General features: G+C 35.9%; 3 protein-coding genes across 6 annotated transcripts; 2 read left to right on the top strand and 1 right to left on the bottom strand.

Moving 5' to 3' along the window:
* Positions 1–4,762: 4,762 nt before the first annotated feature.
* Positions 4,763–7,009, bottom strand: LOC109004602 (zinc finger A20 and AN1 domain-containing stress-associated protein 8-like). 2 transcript variants are annotated; one of them, XM_018983212.2, is made up of 2 exons: positions 6,832–7,009; positions 4,763–5,722 (listed from the first exon to the last, which is right to left on the bottom strand). In XM_018983212.2, the coding sequence occupies exon 2, from the start codon at positions 5,704–5,706 to the stop codon at positions 5,188–5,190; it is 519 nt and encodes a 172-aa protein (XP_018838757.1). In that variant the 5' UTR covers positions 5,707–5,722; positions 6,832–7,009; the 3' UTR covers positions 4,763–5,187. The 2 variants fall into 2 exon arrangements, with proteins under 2 accessions (XP_018838757.1, XP_018838758.1); XM_018983213.2 differs by having other exon boundaries at positions 4,763–5,738; positions 6,832–6,930.
* Positions 7,010–8,959: 1,950 nt separating this feature from the next.
* Positions 8,960–12,877, top strand: LOC109004604 (chaperone protein dnaJ 6). The gene is made up of 8 exons (XM_018983215.2): positions 8,960–9,303; positions 10,717–10,815; positions 10,898–10,999; positions 11,376–11,435; positions 11,525–11,631; positions 11,704–11,786; positions 12,257–12,344; positions 12,453–12,877. Exons 1-8 carry the CDS (start codon positions 9,181–9,183, stop codon positions 12,661–12,663), a joined length of 873 nt encoding a protein of 290 aa, XP_018838760.1. The 5' UTR covers positions 8,960–9,180; the 3' UTR covers positions 12,664–12,877.
* A 1,603-nt stretch (positions 12,878–14,480) lies between these two features.
* On the top strand, positions 14,481–19,712 carry LOC109004605 (serine/threonine-protein kinase Nek6-like). 3 transcript variants are annotated; one of them, XM_018983219.2, is made up of 15 exons: positions 14,481–14,917; positions 15,232–15,310; positions 15,500–15,633; positions 15,903–15,969; positions 16,305–16,370; positions 16,506–16,552; positions 16,702–16,747; positions 16,846–16,926; positions 17,003–17,045; positions 17,158–17,207; positions 17,469–17,550; positions 17,643–17,692; positions 17,809–17,882; positions 17,966–18,017; positions 18,102–19,712. In XM_018983219.2, the coding sequence occupies exons 3-15, from the start codon at positions 15,515–15,517 to the stop codon at positions 19,380–19,382; spliced, it is 2,058 nt and encodes a 685-aa protein (XP_018838764.1). In that variant the 5' UTR covers positions 14,481–14,917; positions 15,232–15,310; positions 15,500–15,514; the 3' UTR covers positions 19,383–19,712. The 3 variants fall into 3 exon arrangements, with proteins under 3 accessions (XP_018838764.1, XP_018838761.1, XP_018838762.1); XM_018983216.2 differs by having other exon boundaries at positions 15,002–15,310; XM_018983217.2 differs by having other exon boundaries at positions 14,481–15,091.
* The last annotated feature ends 1,356 nt before the right edge of the window (positions 19,713–21,068 follow it).

Raw genomic sequence — 21,068 nt, 5'->3', positions numbered from 1 at the left:
CCTTAGGGCGTTTAACGTAGGCCAACCAACGATAGCGTTGTACGCTCATCGGGTCATCACCACTAGGAAATTTTTCATAGTGGTGGCAATGTGAGGGTTTGCCCCTACTGACACTAGTAGCCTGATGGACCCCATGGGTTGCACTACTTCTCTAGTGAACCCCTTCAACGTAGTTAGTAATGGACGTAGTTGGTCTACGCTAATTCTCATTCTTGCGAACGGGTCCTAGAACAGGATGTCAGTGGAACTCCCGTTATCAATCAATATCCTCTGTGTGGTGTAGTTTGCCACCAGCATTGTCACCATCAGTGCGCCGTTGTGTGGGTAGACTACTCCTCTGCAATCATCATTGTCAAAGAGATGGTGGGTGAGATCTGTATCCGAGGCTGTTTGACCGGTCTTCCCACACTGTATATTTCTTCATACCTGGCCTGCCTAGCGTATGCTTTCCTCCCAGAGGAAATGGGGCAACCCCCGGCATATCTCCCGGCGATTATTCATATCTCACTTAAAGGTAGATTCCATCGATCTATGTCCCACCTAGGATGTTGATATCGCGGTTCCAGGGATCTCCTCCCTCTTTTTGGTGAGCCCCTCCTTCTTGGGCTGTTGTTTCGTTGGTGTTTGGCCTCATGCTTTCTACCGCTCGAACGCTGTGGTGGAGTAGCTTTTTGGGCAACAATGCGCTCCAGCTCGCCATTATCCCTCATCTCCTCGACCTTTTGTTTAAATGTGTGGCAATCTTCGATTCTTTGCCCACTTGCATTATGGTACGTGCAGTACTTCTGGGCTTGTCGCCCCTACTCCTCACCACGCCTGACTTCTTTGGTCTTGTTTTGGACATGCACACTATAGTAGTGTATGCGAGTGCCACTATGACGCCCTGTGTGAGTGTCTCGCCTTCCTTTGTGTTAGCCTCTTCTCACCTTTGGACCTCCCTTTTGATCTTTTTTTCGAACCTCATTTTACCACATGTTCCTCATTTTGTTCTGATCTAGCTGTTAATGCGAGTAGTGTATTCTTGAGTTGATGAAGTCATATGCTCTATCCATAAATTCTCATAGAGTCGAAGAGGCCATCCTTGCCAATTCAGCCATAAAGGGGCATCTCGGCCAGATGTCCCCAATCAAAGCAGCCAACATGATCTTTTCATCTTAGTCATCTGTTGTCATTCTTTTCATCTTTTCATCCCTTTGTTTCACGGTTAATAGGTAGGAAATCAGTCTCTTCCGACTAGCCATAAATTGAGTTAAGAATTGTCTGCCCAGTTCCTCAAAATTGTCGATGGAGCCTGGTTGTAGCACTCCAAACCATCCTCGAGTCATTCCTTTCAAAGTAAAAGGAAAAACCCTACACGTGATCCCATCAGGAAACTCGTGAAGCCTCATGTGAGCTTTAAAGGCTTCCAAATGTTTTACTGGGTTTTTGGGTCTGTCGTACATGTCTCACACTATGTCTTTCCATTTCGATCCTATCAGCCTGGCTTGGGGCTGTCTTCCCTTGATGGTTCGTTCTTCACTTTGAGGGTCTCGTTCTTCTTCCGCATCGACTCTACCTCCGTTGTAAGTTTCCTCACATTTTCCTTCATCTCTGCAAACCTCACTTCCATATTTCTTGACGACACTTCTTGGTCTTTGGTTGCTTGAGATTGAGTGATGGTGGGCATGTGAAAAACACGCTGGTTGTAGGACAAAAATATCTCATAGACGACGCCAATTGTTATGGACGTGTATCACAGTTTCACACACGCAATTACCTACAACCAAAAAGGAACGAGGCCTAGGGGTTTGAGGAAACGCCTTTGATACCTAAGTCAATAAGAAGGATGGAGATTTCCCTAGCAATGGATTCAATTGGGTTTCGTTGTCAGACCTAACTAGTATAAATAGAACCCACGACGCCTTTTGTTGTTATGTGATAACTACTTCACCTATTTTTTGAAATTCAAGCCACGGGATATTGGGGCTTAGCTTATCTTAAATAAGTTGATAGCTTTTCTCCCGAAGTTCTTGGGTGGTTATCGTTTCAGTATAAACTCTTATATGCATGAAATAGACCAGGCCCTTGATTGATTTGGTTATTGGGTTGCGTTATAGTTCAACCCAGGTTCAACTCGGGAGGTCTCCCAAAGAGGATTAAATCCCTTCTAGTATTGTAATCCCATTGTAATGTTGTTTCACAAGAAATCACTTGTTACGTAGTCAAAAGTTTTAAGTTCTTAGATTTAAGATTACGACGACCTTGCGATTTCTGCATTGTTAAATAAAAAAGGGCATTGCTGGAGCTATAAAGAGTGGCTTTTTTTAATGTATTTTTTTAAAAAAATTAGAATATTATTAAAAAATACTTATTAATAATTAAGTAAAAAAAATATCGGTATAAATGCTTAACACTCAAAATCGGACCCAAGCATTTCTCAATTAAAAAGAGAGTGAGGGCAGGTTTGGAGGGTGAGATGAGAATTTTATGTTTTGTTTTAGTGTTTGAAATATTATGTTTTAGTATTATTATTGTATTGAGATTTGAAAAAGTTGAATTGTTTATTATATTTTATATGAGGATTTGAAAAAAGTGTAATGATAAGATGAGATGATATGAGATTATAATTTTGTGTCTCATCCCACCCCCAAATCTGTCCTGAGACTTTCCCCTTGTTTAGATTCAAAATTCACATAAACTCCACTCATATCATCATTATAATTTCATTAGAATTTTATTAAATTTCTATAAAAAAATATAAAAAAAAAATTAATTTTTTAAAATTTTAAAATAATAATAATATTTTATTCTATTCAAACCTAAATCTAAACGGCTCCTGTTAAGTTTTCTTTTGAAGCAATGATGCATCACCCAAAGACGAAAAATAAATTGAAAACAGAGTGATGCGGAATCGCGGAGAGATATCTCCGGCTCCAGACAAGCCCAGAGATGGCTCGTTGCTGACGGACGTACACTGGCACAATACGAAAGCCATGCCTGTCTTCGTTGGGCTCGATGCGTGCCTAGAGCACTATTCCTACGATTTTCATTGCCAACTCCATCCTTTAAAAGCTACAAATTCGTATACCTTAAAATAATTTTTATTATATTTTATATAAAAATTTAAAAAAATTATAATAAAAAAATAAAACACTTTCAGGCCTATAATTCGGTCCCTGATGTCAAGCGATTCCACCATTCACTTCTAAGAATTTGATCTCAATTTTATTTATTTATAAATTGTCAAATGAAGGAAGGTGAAATAATAAATCTACAAAAGAAGCATAAAATTCCATAATCCATTCGTAATAAAGCTAATAAGAAGACTCGGAACCAATCCTGCATAGATGGGATGAAGTGATCATTAGTCTCTGGAAAAAGGATGCCTTGATTTCACACCGGAATGGTAATTGGATATTACATTATTCAATAGGGAGAGCCGCCGCCCATTGTGATACCGGATAATTAAGTTGTTTCGCAAGCACAATTTCAGATTATTTTTTTTTTATTCTTTGTTTCAACTCGACGAGTTAAATTTTCACTCAAACTCGAGCTCAATCTCAAATTATTTATTTATTTTTATTTTTTAAATAAGATTTAAAAATTAATAAAATAAATAAATAATCTAATATTAAATTTATACGACTAACAAATAGAAACTCTATTAAATTATAAAATTTTAAAAAATTTATAAATAATTAATATCTAATTAGTTGATATTTATCTAAAATAACAATATATTATATGTCTATGTATATTATTAATTTATTAATACATGCACTTAATATGACAGCATATATTTATTTTATATATAATTCTCACATACTAACATATAAAATTATTAAATTTTATCGACTAATTATTATACAAATTATAAAATATACTTATGAAATGAAAATATATATACAAATTATAGACAAAAGTAATTAGATTACATATTATATATTTAATTATAAAAATGATATATTTATATTATTAGTTACTACATATACATGTATATATACATAGATGTATATATATATTTATCAATATATGAATGAATTTTAATCGAATCGAGCTGATAAGTTGACTCGAGTATAAACAAGCAAGCCTTATCGAATCTTAGTCGAGTCGAGTTTTGTTAGGTATGTATCATTCCATTCGAGTGGATATCTGCTTTTACAAATGAGATTTTTTTTTTTTTTTTTTTTTATGAGTTCAGTTTGATTCGAATTTAACCGAACGGACTATCGCACAGATTGATTCATTTCCAACTCTAAAAACACACATTAATCCATATATATATATATATATATATATATAAAAGCACTGAAATGCTGAGGAACTACATTAGGTGATCAATCGTCTGATTCTTCCGAAACATTGCACCACCCAAAACCAGAATTTTTCTAGGCCCACTAGCCAAGATTTATTTTCATTTGAAAAGTTTCAAGGCTTCCTTAATCCCTGAATTACCAATATTCACACACCTACAACCATGGATTTTTCTGAGTCTAAACACAACCATACAAATGTTTTACTAGCCTTCTCAGTTTCGTATCGAATAAAACAGGATCAATAAGTTGCAGACAAACAACTTCCAACTGAGCTTTTTTTTTTTACAACTTTCAACTGAGCCTTATGAATCACCACCATTTTACAGAGTCACAACTAAACCAACATGGCTCCTTGAGATATTCTATGTAACAGATAATATAATTTCTGATGGGAAAAAAAATCGACACATGTGACATGTTGCCCAAGGTAGTTTGATAAACCAGAGATACAACTAAGCCCCCAACTAAATATAAAAACAATGAAAATTATCCAAGATTCAAAGACATGGTTTTAAACCCAAGAAGAGAATTATACCTGTAGGGAATATTGAAAGAAATGCCCATAACATTGCATACGTGCATGAAACAGAGAATACCAATTTTTCAAGTACTTCTGGAAAGAAACGCAGCCAACCGAGATTTCACATTACAGGTTAACCCCAAATATGTCTATCAAACCAGCACAAATAAAGACTTTCACACTGGAGCCAAGAATGGTGCCCTCACCAATAAACAAGGAGTAGACTTCTACAGATGCCCTCACTATCATGACTTGAACCATTTTTCTCTGTGGAGGACGCGTACAAGACATGCAGCCAACTTATATAGAGACAAATAGAGAAAGAAGCATCGCACTTCAGGACATATAAATCTTCACTTCAAACTATTGGTCCTAAATTTTATCGAGCTTTTCTGCCTTCACAACAGGGTTGGCTTTTGCAATAGCATCCCGGGCATTTGACCTATAATCAAAGGGACAGTCATGCTTATCAGAATAGCGATGAATTGCACAAAACAGGTTTCCACACTTGCAATTAAAGCCGGTTAAACCAACACGCTTTCGACAAGTCACACATCTGCTTGGGCCCTCTTTCATAGGCAACTGAAGGGAGTTGCTTGAGGATGAATCAGTCGACATTTCTATTGAAAAGATCTGTCTCTCCACTGGTTTAGATTGTACATTCACCGCATCCATAATGACAGGCTCCTTTTCATTACTGCTAGAGCTGCCATTCACTATGCTTCCTATTGATGATGCCGCAAGGTTGGCTTGCTCCTGCTTCAGGAACACGTCCTTGTAGCATTTGGAACACATATTCATTGTCGCAGCCCTTCCAAAGAAACCACAGTTATTAATGCAAAGAATGGGGCGTTCAGGAGCTTGGCATCCTGTCTCATCATGAGAATCCATCTTCTTCTCTAGTTTCCTGCAAGAAAAGTTAACTTGAAATCCACAACTGCAAATCGGATGCAAGAATGAGAAAACGATTATCCCACCATATAGTAATCCATATTACCCAGGAAGAGAAGTATGTACTTCAGAGACCCACAAGGCCATGCATACATAAGTACAAGCAGACAAAATGGGCAAGTCCAGGTAAGTGGAAAAGGTAGTCACTAATCAGGGAAGCCAAAAAAAGGGATACAACTTGCACAAATCTTATTCAATTCCACAAATCTTATCAATTTCCTTACAACTGCTGCATACGGAACAAATAAAAGCAGTGAGTAGTGGAGAAACATCGACTTTCCAAATAAGAGTGAGAGTTGGCAGGAGTTCAAACAGCAAGAAAATGCAAAAATGCAGAAACACCAGTTTTTTTCCTTTTTTTCAGGGGGTCATCTCTCTAGCATCCCTACAAAACATTTCACGCAGACTCTACATGGATGAACATCGTCAGCTCTCATATAAATCAAAACAAGTCTAACAAAATCATGAGCTTTCTTGAACAATACTCTAATAAAGCCAACCCTGTATGAAACAATCAGCATAGAATTTTACCCGGTTCAACATACCGAAACATCAAAATTTTCTTAATATAACGATTTCGACAAAAGCCAACCAAATTAAAAATATTACTAAATAAACAGCCAAAACCCTAACTTTATCTTCTCCCAAACATTTACCCATCACATAAAAATTGCTTTTAAAAATTGCTAAAATATTTTTTTATGAAACCCAATTAGCCCAAACTCAAAAAGAATAACAAGTAAGACTAGTCACCTTCATAAATGTTTTTTAAAAAAAGGAGCAAAATATACCACCATATATGTCTGTCTAATATAGCATACGTTCGCACAGACGGGAAAGGAAACGCTAAAAGGATAAAGAAACATATCAAGAAACGCCTGGTCTGTTTGGTTTCGCCGATCTCGGTGCATAAAATCGAGCCAGATGATTACTACAAGAAATGTTTTCCTTTATATTTAAAACTGAAAATAAAATATATAATCCCAATCGGGCATAAATTTCAAAAACCAACGAGAGAGGACAATAATTTGAAAGAAAAAATAGAGAGAGCGAGAAAAATCTTACCCTGGATCGATCAGATAATTGAACGAAAATCGGAAAAATGAAGACCAGAAGAGAGAGAGAGAGAGTAAAAACGTTAAGAAGGCTGTCTTTCTCTGTTTGCCTATTTAATTTAAAAAAACTCTCCTTTTCTCTGCCAACAAGCAGACGCTCTCCGCTGAGTCAGTGGCGCGGGATTCATTGCCCTTCCGACAACCTTTTATTTACTGTTATACCATTTTCCTACGTAACGCTTCGTATTTAAACTGGGCTGGGCTTGACACCTCGGCTCATGTGTTTAAGAGTAATGTTATATTTAGTAGTAAAGTGTATAAATATTATGTAAGAGTTTTAAAAAATTTATTATTAAAAATTTATTATTTTATATTAATCTTGTATTTATTTATTTTTTTTTAAATAAATTACGAGGTATTTGTATATTTCACAATTATAAATATTATTTATTTGTGTTTAAAGATTTTAAAACTAAATTTTTTAATAGATAATACTACATATAGTAGTAGAGTGTGCAAGTACTAGATAATCATTTTGAAAAAAATAGGATCCATTATTAAAAATTTAATTTTTTTTATATATCTCGTATTTATTCATTTTTTATAAAAAAATTAATAGATGCTTACGTAATTTATGACTGTAAATATTATTTATATTTTTCAACAGACTACTTTAAACCTTGTATAACCACTTTGTTTGGAAAATATAAATACTATTTATCACTAGTGTGAATTGTAGTTTTTTATTTATTTTTCTTTCAAATATTTTTTAATAATTTATTTCAATGTACACATGCTAACCCTTTAATATAATTTATGTTATAGTTATACTCAATATTGTAAACTTCTGATCAGCCGGATATAATTCATCAATTTCTCAATTCCTAAAGTATGTTTATAGTGTATTATTTCATGATAAATCTGGTCTGCCATCTTTTAGAATCAAGTAACCTGTTTCGTTTAGATTTTTTTCAGTATTATAATGTTTGTCTAGATTTTAAATAGTTCAGATTAAATACTTGTATAGATGATCGTCCTAGTTAATATTTTCTCGTAAAAAATATGTTTTTGCAATTTTTGTAACTTTATGGTTGGTTTGGACATTTGGAGTTTGACTATCTTAGAATTATATGAATGATAATGAAATGGTTTGAGTTGATAAATTTTACTGAGTTTTAAAATTATGTGATATTTTATCTGAACAGTAATGAAATGTTTTTTTATTATTATTATTTTTGTCTTGAAGTTTAAAAAAGTTATATTAATTTTTATATTTTGTTTTAAAATTTATAAAATTTGTATTGATTTTTGTGTTTGGATAATGATTACGTAATGATTAAATGAAAAAGTTTAAAAATTGAAAATTGAAAAATATTTTGTATTTATAATGTTTAGAAATTAATTATGATAAGTTTTGAGAATTTTTTTATGAATAAATATAGATAGAAGTCACTATTAGGAATATCCATTTTACATACATGATGTGGTATCATCTAGACCACACATCTCCTTAAGTGAGTGTTGGAAACAATCAACTAGAAGCAGTTACGCAGTGAGTGCAAAGTGTGCACTGCTATAGTGACTTCTCTCTAGCATTACTTTTTTTTTTTTTTTTTAATTTCTCAGTGTCTAAAAGCTCGCTTAAGCATTTTTTTTTTTATAAATAATATTCCCATGACGAAAGTAACAAAATAAATAAAATTTAGGATACAATTCCTATTTCTAAAATAAAAGAGTCATACTTCATACTACATTATATCTGACTAACATCTCATTTAAATGTTGTGCATCAATTATTGGATAACTTTACCTAAAAAAAAAACTAATCACTAATAATAGTAACACTCAAAATAATAAAATGATTGCGAAACAAAAATGCAATATTTAAGATGTCAAATTTTGTAGTTCTTAATGATATGTGCTTATATAATAAGAATGTTAATTTTAGTGGTTTTTAATAATAATAATAAATAGTAGTGAAATTAATTTTATTAAAGATGAAAAACAATATTTCAAAGTTTTAAGACTTGTCACGCATACATATTAACAGGCTACTCTAGGGAAGGAATTTCGTAAAAGTAATTTTAGAAAAGCAATTTTATAAATTAATATAGTTTTATATGATTTGTTCTTTTGTAATAAAAATAAATTGATGTAGGACAAAATCCAAAAGAGATGTTCACGGCGGGAAGAGGGTTAAAGCAAGGCGGGAAGCAGCGGGAACAAATCGGGCGTGGCCAAGACATGAAAATACCACACACGAAATCGGACCTTTAAATGCCAAGAGTACCCTCTCCTGGCCTCGTTTTGCACTTCCACGCACAAATAAGTTCCTACTTTCGTATTTCTGTGGTCTCCGATGGCGAAGAGGAAGAAACCTAGGGTTTTCAAGGAGGAAGAAGAAGAAGAAGTCCTAGAAGATGGACAAGCTCACCAAGAAAATCTCAATCGGCCGTCAACTCACGACAAGAGCCTTTACGAGGTACCCCGAAATTCTACTCAATTTCAAAAATATATTTGCTGAAGAACTGTATTTTCCGAGTTGTTTTGCCCTAGATCGGAATTTAGGTTTTCTGAGTGTTGCTCTATTGCGCTTCCTATAAATGTTTTTGGTGATGTTTATATTGTTCTCTGTTGTTGTTCAACGATTTTCTTACCTGAATGCGTAACACTATTCAATTGGAAGGTTTATTGGATTCATGGAGAATAGTTAGTATCCCTCCATCCGTAAGGGCATCTCACCGTGCAGTCAAAACTCTATATTTGCAATGCTTCAAGGAGTGACTCAGAGTAGAAGTGAGGGTTATGTTGGTCTAGTACTCTAGGTGCCTAGATTGATAGCTCGGAAAGAACTTTGGACCAGAACTGCCTTTTCTGGGATTAACAAAACCAAGGCATGGCCTGCTGATTGCTTTGCATTTTGGCCTTGGACTTAAATGAAGACGTGTTTGGATATCTTCATGATGTATACTTAGAAGTAGTTTTGGATTACTGGCAATGCAAACGTATCATATATCACTTACCAAAGAAAGAAATAAGGCCATGGATATGCATTATACATTTCTGTATAAGAGCATCTATTTCAAGATTATCGCTCTGACTTTTTATGCAATAGAAATCATAAGACTGAGAGGCAATAGATTATCCGGTGTTACCAATTGCTTGTGAGCTCTCTCCTAATTCGTCTTCCATTGATTTAGGTGTGGTTTAGATAGTGAGTTGAGATAAAATGAATTGAGATGAAAATTAAAAGTTGAATAAAATATTATTATAATATTTATTCTTATTATTGTTTTGATATTTAAAAAAGTTGAATTGTTTATTATATTTTAAATGAAAATTTGGAAAAGTTGTAATGATTAAATGAGATGAGTTAAGATTGGTTTTGTATCCAAACAGGCCTTAAGAGATTCTTCCAAATCATTGATGACTTTCTTTTTTTGCCCTCCTGCAGTAAAATGTTGACTCTGCCAGTGTCTGGGTCATGCAATATTATTTTTTCTCCCTGATTTGGCCTGTCTCCTTCATCAACGCTTCCACTATTCTTTGGTTGGGATTGCCATATTCAATTTGTATCACTCGAGTGATGCTTAAATACTGTTTGAAGTACATTGATCTACTTAAACAGACTTTTGTGGCTTCATGGCTTGGGTTTCTTTGGATGAGCCTTGCATTTTTGTCCTGCTCTGACCAAGCAACTTAGGATTCCTCTGAACATTCTGATTTTTGCATGCCCTGGTGCAGTTAGGCTCATGGATGGCCTCGTGTTTTGAGTTCTCTGTAGCTGTGTTTGATTTTTTGTTCCCCGCCTTCTTGGTCTTGTTTTCTGTTGTTTTAGATTTATATCAGTGTGAAGTGGAGCAAGTTATATCAAATTATGACCTGCTGTTTGTAGGTTCTTGGTGTGGAGAAGACAGCATCTCAGCAGGAGATAAAGAAAGCATACTATAAGTTGGCGTTGAGACTCCATCCTGATAAAAATCCTGGTGATGAGGTAACAGGGGATTTTACTAGGTAACAATTTTTTTCAACTTGAAGGATTCTGTATTTCTAATCTCTTATTTTACTTCTTATAGGAGGCTAAAGAGAAGTTTCAGCAGTTGCAAAAAGTGATATCAATTCTTGGGGATGAGGAGAAAAGAGCACTCTATGATCAGACTGGATGCGTTGATGATGCCGTGAGTGACTATCTAAATGTTTAATTTTTAGTTTAAGTTAATCTAATCAAGGGCTTTTGAATACCCATGGGATATGACTATTCTACTTGCTTCAGATTTTGGAAGTCATAAATTACTACTTTATAATTCATTAAATATTGTTGTTCATTACAACAAACTGTGGACACAAGACTGTTGGAAAATGACAGAATTGTGTAAATAATGACATTCCTTAAGATTAAGTTAATGAAACTCAAAAACTCTTATCCTGATTTCCATAAGCTTTAAACATTATATTTGATTTGCTTTGTAAAACAAAATGAATGGCTTTAGCTTTCAAGTCAATCCCAAGTTATTTTTTCATCAGCGTGACTCATTTGTTCTTTTTGATGGTCAGGACCTTGCTGGGGAAGTTGTTCAGAATCTGCATGAGTTTTTCAGAACAATGTACAAAAAGGTTACATCAATGTTATCTGGATTTTTACTGTTGTCAGATGGCTTTCATTAATTTGATAGTATTTTAAGCCATTAGATGCGTAACTGCAGGTCACTGAGGCAGATATTGAAGAGTTTGAAGCAAACTATAGGGGATCTGACTCAGAGAAGAAAGATTTAATTAATCTGTATGAGGAATGCAAGGGTAACATGAACAGGTACAAGATCAATGTTTTAGCATCTTTAATGAAGATTTGCCAGTTTGGTGTCTAAAGTTCTTTCCTCTACAGACTTTTCTGTTCAATGCTTTGTTCAGATCCTAAGCTTGATTCACACCGTTATAAGGACATTCTTGATGAGGCTATAGCTGCAGGTAAGAATTTCCAGTTGCTTTTCTTTTTCTGAGGCAGGGTTTGTTAGGAAATTGTCTGTTCTACACTTTGTAGGAGGTCGGAATTCGGGATCTGAGCTCAGTCCAGCTTTGCAAATTGAAAATTAATGATTCATGCTCAATAGTTGATTGTTAGCTACACATATCTACAATAGTAGGTTAGCCAATAGAGAAATGATATTTACAGTTATAGGGTGTGTAAGTCTTGTGTACTATTTTTGAAGAAAGTGGATAAATTTGGAACTTATATGAACAAATTTTTTTTTATTTGTGGTGAACTCTACTTTTTTTTCAAATGGAGTGTGTGACTTGCAAATCTTAAAATTGTATCTTGCATCTGACCAATATTGCCCATGAATTATTGATCAGTATCAAGATCAAATGCAGTGTACCTTTATACTTTTAAGGCATGCTTGATCATTTTCAGTGAGGCTAACTCGTGGCATGTGTAGGAGAACTGAAAGCTACTAAAGCCTATCAGAAATGGGGGAAGCAAGTGTCTAAGATGAAACCACCTACCAGTCCTCTGAGGAGGGGGAAGTAAGTATTATACTGCTGGAATATTTTGCCATTTTTCTCAAAAGACTTCGACCAGTACTTGGATGACATTAGAAGTTTGATGTGCTTAAGCCTTAAATCGTTTTACAGATCAAATAAAGAGTCAGGGGCAGACTTATACGCCCTAATATCTCGTCGTGGAAGTGAGAGAAAAGACCGCTTTGATTCCATGTTCTCATCTCTGGTGTCTAAATATGGTGGGAGTAGTAATGCTGTTTCAGAACCCACCGAAGAAGAATTCGAGGCTGTGCAGAAAAGACTTGAAAGCCGAAGGCCCTCCAAGAGTTCAAGGCGGAAGTAACTACCTCACTCGAATTGTGTACTGTGAATTGATTGTGTACAAAATTTTCTTCTGCTGACAGACACCCTGCAATTGTCTTAACGATTTAAATGATGCTGAGAACTGTATGGGTGCGAGCTATCTTCTATCTGATTATGACTTCACCCATTTTCCTTGGAGTTTGAGTTTGGTTTCCAAATGGGAAAAAACGAATGAAGTAATTAATTTTCAGTTAGTTTCGCTAGTTTAAACCTTTTATGCTGCTGCTGCCATGACAACTTTCGCTAGTTAGGGATACGTAGTGAATTAAGGATGTTGGGGTTTTTACTTGGTCGATAGATATCCAACGTTACTGTCCCATATTGGTGTGGTGTCTTTATTGGTGAGAGAAATAATGTTGAGGCCTTTTAAATTATTGCGCTGTGTGATGAATGATTGATAATGATAATTGTAAAACTGTTGAAAATGGTAGTTACAGGTCATCATTCCAAGGCTGGTTGCCCGAACTACCACGCTACTCCCGTCCAAGTATTTCCATCTAAAATACGGCGAAAACGTGGAATAAGTCTTGGTGTTGCCAATGGTTTTTAACTTCTTTTTCTTGTGTCTTGCTGTTCATCTTCTGTCCTTAATTTTGTCGGCATCAGTAGAAAATTCCGTCAACCTCGATTATCAAAGAGCACCGTTTTCTTTGCTGGGTTTCTTTTGATTGGGGGGCTCTCAGTCTCCTCGTTCCAACTTCAAATCGAGTGCCGACGGCTAATAGGTTCGTGACTGTGGCTTGGCCTCCAGCTGTAGGCAAATATGTCTCATTCCAAGCCTCATCCATGCCTCGGTGCCATGGAAAGTGTGTTCCTCTATTTATTTTAAAAAATAAACCAAAAGTCCTTTATATATATATATAAATACTTTATATAAAAATAAATTTATAAATTATTATAAATTAGTATAAACATTGAATTATAAAATTATTTTTATTATAAAATAAATCTAACGAATCATATTAAATCATATCAATTTATAAATTTAATTTTATATAATTTTTTTATATATACAAAAGTTCTGGTGTATATATATATATATTATGGGTTAACGAAAAAAGAAAAAAACTACTAGATAACCTTTATTATTAATTTTTATTTTTTGAGATATTTTGATGGGTCTGTGAAGTGGATATTCGAGTATGAATTTAAAAATAACGTAATTATTACTCTTTAATTATACTTGTTGATATAATACTTTTATATTTTAACTATTTAAAATGGACAATTGCTTAAAATATGACAAATCAGATTGAATATAACAAAAATTAGATGAATAACAACATTTCTTCTGAATATTCTCTTCTCGAGTTTAAAGTTTTAAACCATCAATTTAGTCCGTCCCTTTCCTCCAGCTACGGTTTACTTTAGGGTAAAAAAATTACGAGGTAAATGCAGATTTTTGTTAGCTGCAACGGCAAGCTTGCTGAAAAATGATACCGACGAGGATTCTTTGGTACCTTGGTATGGCTCTTCGTATCGGGGCAGATTGTATAAATATCGAGCAAGATTTTTTTTTTTGCTGTGTCTTTTAGCAATAATAGCTTGTCATCTAGGTAAAGAAACCCCATAGAGAAGAAAAGAGCGTCGGTCATTTGCAGAAGGAATATAGCATACAACACATTTTCCACGTCTTCACCAAAACCGTCACATACTATACTGACGACGTTTTGCCTTCACTTTGTGGTCCACCATGAAAGCGAAGATGTCATTTTTTCCCCCAATTTATAAATTATAATCTCATCTATTCCTTAATTTAAGGTACAGAACAGCTGTTAATTGTACCCAACCCCACACAGGAAGAAGATATTGTTCGGCAAGCCTTAGCTACCAATGAGGATTTGGCCGCCTACCTGATTTCATTGGGGATTGGTTTTGGCCCACCATGTTTACACCCAAAGATGCATCTCCTAAAAAACTTCAAAACTTTTGACTCAACTTTTCGTTATTTAGGCTTGTTTTTAATTGCCAATTCCTACCATTGTTTCGAAAAATAAATAAAAAGTTTGACCCACGAAGACCCGTTGCTGGGTAGCACAGCTGCGCAAAGGACAGTGTGAAACGTTGTGGAGGACCCTATCTGTAAGCCAAGTCCAAAGTCGAGTGAGATTTTCGAGTTACAAGGACGGTGACAACACACCTGCATGCTCGGGGGGGAAAACATTCTCTAGTAGTGTGGGTGCTCTGATCGATCCCCTGAATCTGTGAATGCAAGCAAAACCTTTGCTTTTTTTGTAGGTTTTCTGTATCTGTCACTTTAACGTTTGGCTTTCATGCTCTCTCTCTCTCTCTCTTCTTAACCCTTTCTTTTGTGGTAGGTAATCAGCTATTTTCAGTTGTGTATTATTTATAAGTTGAAATGTTGCATTAATTAAGCTTGTCTTTCCACATCTCTCCCAACTTTTTTGGTAAGTGATCAACTTTTCAATTATCATATTAGTGGTAGATGACTTTAATTGCGTTTTCCCTTCCTCCTCTCTCTTCTCTGACAAGGTGGTGTTCTATCATCATTATGGAATGTGTCTTTACTGATTTTTATGTCTCTTAGCTATAGGAAGGATTCCTTGCAGTTTCTGGAACTTCAATAGTCTCAAGAAGCTCAGAAGACTTTTTCTTGTGTAACCAAGGTACAAACTCATATCTGCCTTCGATCTCTTTTTAGTCCTCTTTTTTTTTTTTTTTTTTTGGGTTTATTTTGGGGGTTAATTTCAACTTCTATATTTCTTTCAATTATGTATCTTTGATGCCTGAAATGGCTACAAATTTAGTAGATATAACTAGTTGGATCTGTCTCTGAAGTTGGACTTAACTTTCAGCTTCTGAAGCTCCACATGGAGACCGACAATGGTGATACAAAGTCAACGTTGGAGGACTACGAAGTGATAGAGCAGATAGGAAGAGGAGCATTTGGCGCTGCGTTTCTGGTTCTCCATAAGATCGAGAAAAAGAAGTAAGAACAATTTTCTGTTCAACTTCGTTTCTTTCTCAACTCAACTGTTTATCAATTCCGTGGTTCGTATCTACAGGATCGTCAATTGCTAAAAATTTCTAACTATGTAGTTAATGACTGAATATGATGGTATCATAGTTCATATCCAGGGAGTTAACTTCCTCCCAAGAGGGGAAAAAAATTAAGAATTCAAGATTTCCAGTCAGAACAAAAAGAAGGGTTAGTTTGTGTTTTTAACTTCCATCTTCTTAATTATTTGCTTTGTTTAGGTATGTGTTGAAGAAGATTCGCTTGGCTAAACAAACGGAGAAGTTCAAACGTACTGCACATCAGGAGGTCACTATACACAACATTTGCACTAAATTTTCTGATAGCCGATGAAAGGATTGGGTTGTAATGTGCTTCTTACTAGTCTAAAACCCACATGGGTTTTATACTTTTCATTTCTTTGGTCCTCTGGGCAATGCGGCTTAATATGTCTTTCCTATATTTTTGGAGTTGAACATAGGAAGTAAACTTCCATATTTGTATATTCTTTGTCCATCAATTATACAAGAAGTATCCTCTATACTCAAACTCCCATTCACGGTGCCAAGCAGGCTTTATAAACTGAAATTCTCATTAAAATAACTTGCCTGTCATGAATGACAATTCCTCTATTTCTGTTGCAGATGAACTTAATTGCGAAACTAAATAACCCATATGTTGTGGAGTACAAAGATGCTTGGGTAGACAAGGTGAATGCCATTTTTATGCCAAAATATTGGATAACTTCATGCTGACATGATAGGCCTACAATTTTGTAGAAATCTGTCGTTATTGTGATTATTTCTGACTTGGTTCATTCATGATCATGAGTTTTTTGTTTGTAGGGAGACTGCATATGCATTGTAACTGGCTATTGTGAAGGAGGAGACATGTAAGTAACGTCCATTTGTGTTTAAGCATTTTATACAGGTTTTGGGTGGTGTATCAGAATGTGTTCTAGTAAATAAATAATATGTTAAAAATAGAAAAACAGTCAGAATGCTACCTGTGAATGATTGATGTTTTTCCTCTCTGGAGCAGGGCTGAAATTATAAAAAAAGCTAGAGGAAAATTTTTCCCGGAGGAGGTAATCAGCAAGATTTCATGATCTTTTAAGTCCTTTGTATGTACTTCGGCTAGGTAATCTGCTCCTACACCTTATTGTTTATCTGTTCCATTTTTCAGAAGCTCTGCAAATGGCTGACCCAGTTGTTGCTAGCTGTGGACTACCTCCACTCCAATCGTGTACTTCACAGAGATCTAAAGGTATTATATGGTATCCATCTTTGAAAATCAAAAGATCCTAATTTTGTGTACTAAAAGACACTTTATTGAATTCCAGTGTTCCAACATATTCCTTACAAAGGAGAATGACATCCGGCTTGGTACGAAGGCATAATGATTATTAATGGAGCAGACTTTTATTTCCCGCATCAGGTTTGGCTTCCATATCTTCATGTCTTCTAAATCAATGTATATCTTACATGGACTGTACAGGTGACTTTGGACTCGCAAAACTACTCAACACAGAAGACCTTACTTCCTCGGTATGAACTTGTATATATATTTGGTGTGCTGATTTTTCACTTATTGTCAATGTAGCAATCTACAATACTATCGTAAAACCCTATTACTGCTGCACGCTGCTCTGCCCTAGTTTCCTGGATGTTTGTGATGCCTAGAATTCTAAGCTGTCTTAAGGCCCTATACTGTAGCACAACGCCCTGCCCAAGTTTCACTGATGTTTGTCATCTCTAGAACATCAACTATCACATGGTTATGCTAAGTGGCTTTGCGATTTTATATAGGTCGTTGGAACTCCCAACTACATGTGTCCTGAGCTCCTTGCAGACATTCCTTATGGTTACAAATCTGATATATGGTCGCTTGGTAAGAATAGTGGAAGCATCGTTCTAATTTAACAAAGCTGTGGCCATGATCTTGACTAGAAGCCTAGGAATAACAGCTTGGTTATTTTTCAGGCTGCTGTATGTTTGAAATTGCAGCTCATCAACCAGCATTTAGAGCTCCTGTAAGTTTAAGCTTCAGCCACATGTACTGCAATAAATGATCAGACATAAATTTTTCCTTTGTACTCGATAAACATTTCATAAGTGAAACAGATCCATTAAGCACTCAATTTAACAGGACATGGCAGGACTCATCAATAAAATAAACAGATCCTCCATTTCTCCACTCCCAATTGTGTATTCCTCCACACTGTAAGTGACCGCCTAGTGGTATCTCATGATTATTGCATTCAATTTGCACATTTCAGTTGAAACAAAAGGCTTACATCTTACAGGAAACAAATTATCAAGAGTATGCTGCGGAAGAACCCAGAACACAGACCAACGGTGAGTTCAGGTCAACCTACCCTCATTTCTGGTTCTATTTGAATACTGTGATCCATTTTTACCCGTGCATCTCTACAATTGTAGGCAGCAGAACTTTTGAGACATCCGCATTTACAACCATATCTCCTCCGTTGCCGTAATACATCTTCAGTTTTTCTACCAATCAAGCCCATAGACGGTTCCAAGGAGAAGGGAACGAGAAAATCATTATCTAACAGACCTAGCAGTGGCAAAGACAACATAGAAAAAGAAGATGGAGTACCAAACCGGCTTGAAGGTATTCATCCATCTGAGAGTAAAACTGATATACAGCCAAGTAAATTGCCCAACAGTGATAAGCCAGCACTGACAGCTAGTGCAGAAGACAACCTTGAGACCAAGAAGGTAGATCCTACTAGCTATACAGTTGAAATATCCGCCAATATTTCAACAGATGAGTCAACTGGTTCTGAAGCACCTGTGTGCAATGGAGATGGTGAAGCAGATGTTGGAAATACACCTGAAAAGGGAAAAACCAACAATGAGATTAAATTGGAGAGAACACTGAATTGTCAGAATGAGGAAATGGAACAAACCAGTGAACATTTTAACCAATTGCAAGAGGTTGATATCAAGACTGTGACCACAAAAGACGAAAAATTTTACAACCAAATTCATAAAGAATCTGATGCAGAGGCCAAGTGTGCTAAACCAGGGAAACTTTGCAACCAAGTTCAAGAAGAAGCTGAAGCAGAGAGCAAGCTTGGTAAACCAGGGAATGAAGTTCCCGATAATAAAGCTGTAGTAGAGGGCAACTCTGATAAACCAGGGGATTGTGGAAAAGTGACAATGTCAAATACAGGATGCACTGATAAAGTTGGGTCCCTTGATGATGAAAGTTCATCTTCGGCTGGGGAGATTGTTGAACATAAACCTGATCTAGAAAGAACTTTACTAAGGACGGAAAGTGATGATGCATGCACAGAAGGTTATAACATGGACTGCACATTCTCTGAAAATAATGGCACATTTCCACGTAAAGATAAAGTAAGAGCAAAAACAGATAACCTAAGTTGTTCCATGCAGACCGAGAGAGATGATGCTCGTGTACATAATCAGGCACCTAGTGATATCTCTTTAGTCAGTACACTCACTGCAATTGGTGGTGATGAAATCAAAAGTGAGTGGGATAATCCAAGCCAGAAAAGAGCTGATGCCCTGGAGTCTCTGCTTGAGTTATGTGCTCAGCTACTTAAGCAGGACAAACTTGACGAGCTTGCTGGTGTGCTAAGACCATTTGGAGAAGAAACTGTCTCATCGAGAGAAACAGCAATTTGGTTGACAAAGAGCCTCATGTCTGCCCAAAAACTTAATGGAGGAAACTAATTTTTAGAGGTGATTGGCAGAACTTATTAATCACCATAAGAATATTTGAGTGAACGTGTTAAAATAATGTGTAAATCATCCGCATTGTTGTGTTGATTGAAGATAGAGGCTTGGAATAACATATAGCACAGATTGTCAACTTACCATTGTCTTTGATGAGAACGAACATGTAAGTTTCCGCCACCGGTAACATAAACTGGTCTGCAGTACTTGTCACTGACTACAAATCTTCATTGCATGCAAATGCATTGGACGGTTTATTGTATCATATTCTTTTGTTCGTTTGGAAGCACTTTTGCCAAAATATATTAGACTGTAGTTTGGTTTTTTCGTCTAGACTCTAGAAGATTAGTTGTACTATCCATGGTACTATGACAAATCTTCTGGACAGCCATGTGCAAAGTGAATCTTCAACATCACTTTTGGTTACATCACAATCGAATATTACACTTCCACTCCTAATTTTATGTCAATTAATTACATCAAAACTGAAATTTACACTTCTGCTACTAACTTCATTGCCATTAATTCGACCATTCATGCATGCAAAGAGACATCATATGGTAAATGTATCAACTTGCAGCCAACAATCTTTTCTCCTCAGCATCTTTAGTAACCATGAACATAATTATTTTCTCCGACCTCCTCGACAGCAGCATGAATGAAAAACAGGCTTGGCATAATTCAATCGATTAACATCATTGAGGTCCACTTGACATGATAGAATATGCCATTTTTTTTCCTCACCATGATATCCACGGGACGCATGAGGACTAAAATGGTCCCATTCAATGTTTCCAAAGATTCCTACAGCGGTGTGAGTATATATCCTCATTTAGAGTTCCTTCGGGTATAGATCCATATACTTCCAAAGCATTGATGTTCGTCCTCGTCATCATATATATCCCTCTGCTGCTCGTAATTGACTACATCAGGAGCCAGCGAAATTGCACATACAATTGGGCTAACTAAATTCTAAAGGGACCCGCTTTTGGAAATCTATTGTCCGTAGTATTCCGGAGGTGATGAATAGCTCCAAATGGATTGTGAAGGAAGGTAATATCTCCTTTTGGTATGACAATTGGGACAACGAAGGCCCTCTCTATGCTCAATTTCCTGTGACTGAACAACCTTTGATTAAGATAAATGAGTGCCGTATTGAGAATGGGTGGGATATTTCTCTTCTGAACAGATTAGTGGGCCATCAGAAAGCCAATGATCTGTATGAGTTTTTTGCTAGACAGAAGGAGGGTGAAGATGTGCTTGTTTGGTTGAAGGATAATGAAGGCAATTTTACTACTAAGAGTGCCTGGGACTGTATAAGGGTTCGGGCGCCCCCTTTACCCTGGGCTCAGAGGATATGGCATACTAATCTTCCCAAGAAGATTTCTATCATGATGTGGAAGGCTACTAATAACTGTCTCAGTGTTGACAAGAATATTAGTATGGTGGGTGTTTCAATGGCCTCTAAATGTAATTGCTGTCAAAAGGGTCATACTGAGGACCTGAACCATGTGCTCTGCACGGGAGATTTCGCTAGACACATTTGGCGTCTAGCGGCCACTCATCTAGGGGTTCATATGGCCCCTTTCTACACTTGGAAGGATCAAACTAATTTTTGGTTTCGTCGTGCGGGTAAGTCTTCACAGGTTAGAACCATATTTGGCCTTCTGCCCTCCATTATTT

Source organism: Juglans regia, chromosome 4, assembly GCF_001411555.2.
Source record: "Juglans regia cultivar Chandler chromosome 4, Walnut 2.0, whole genome shotgun sequence".
Taxonomy (NCBI): domain Eukaryota; kingdom Viridiplantae; phylum Streptophyta; class Magnoliopsida; order Fagales; family Juglandaceae; genus Juglans; species Juglans regia.
This window is presented reverse-complemented; position numbering and strand designations above follow the sequence as displayed.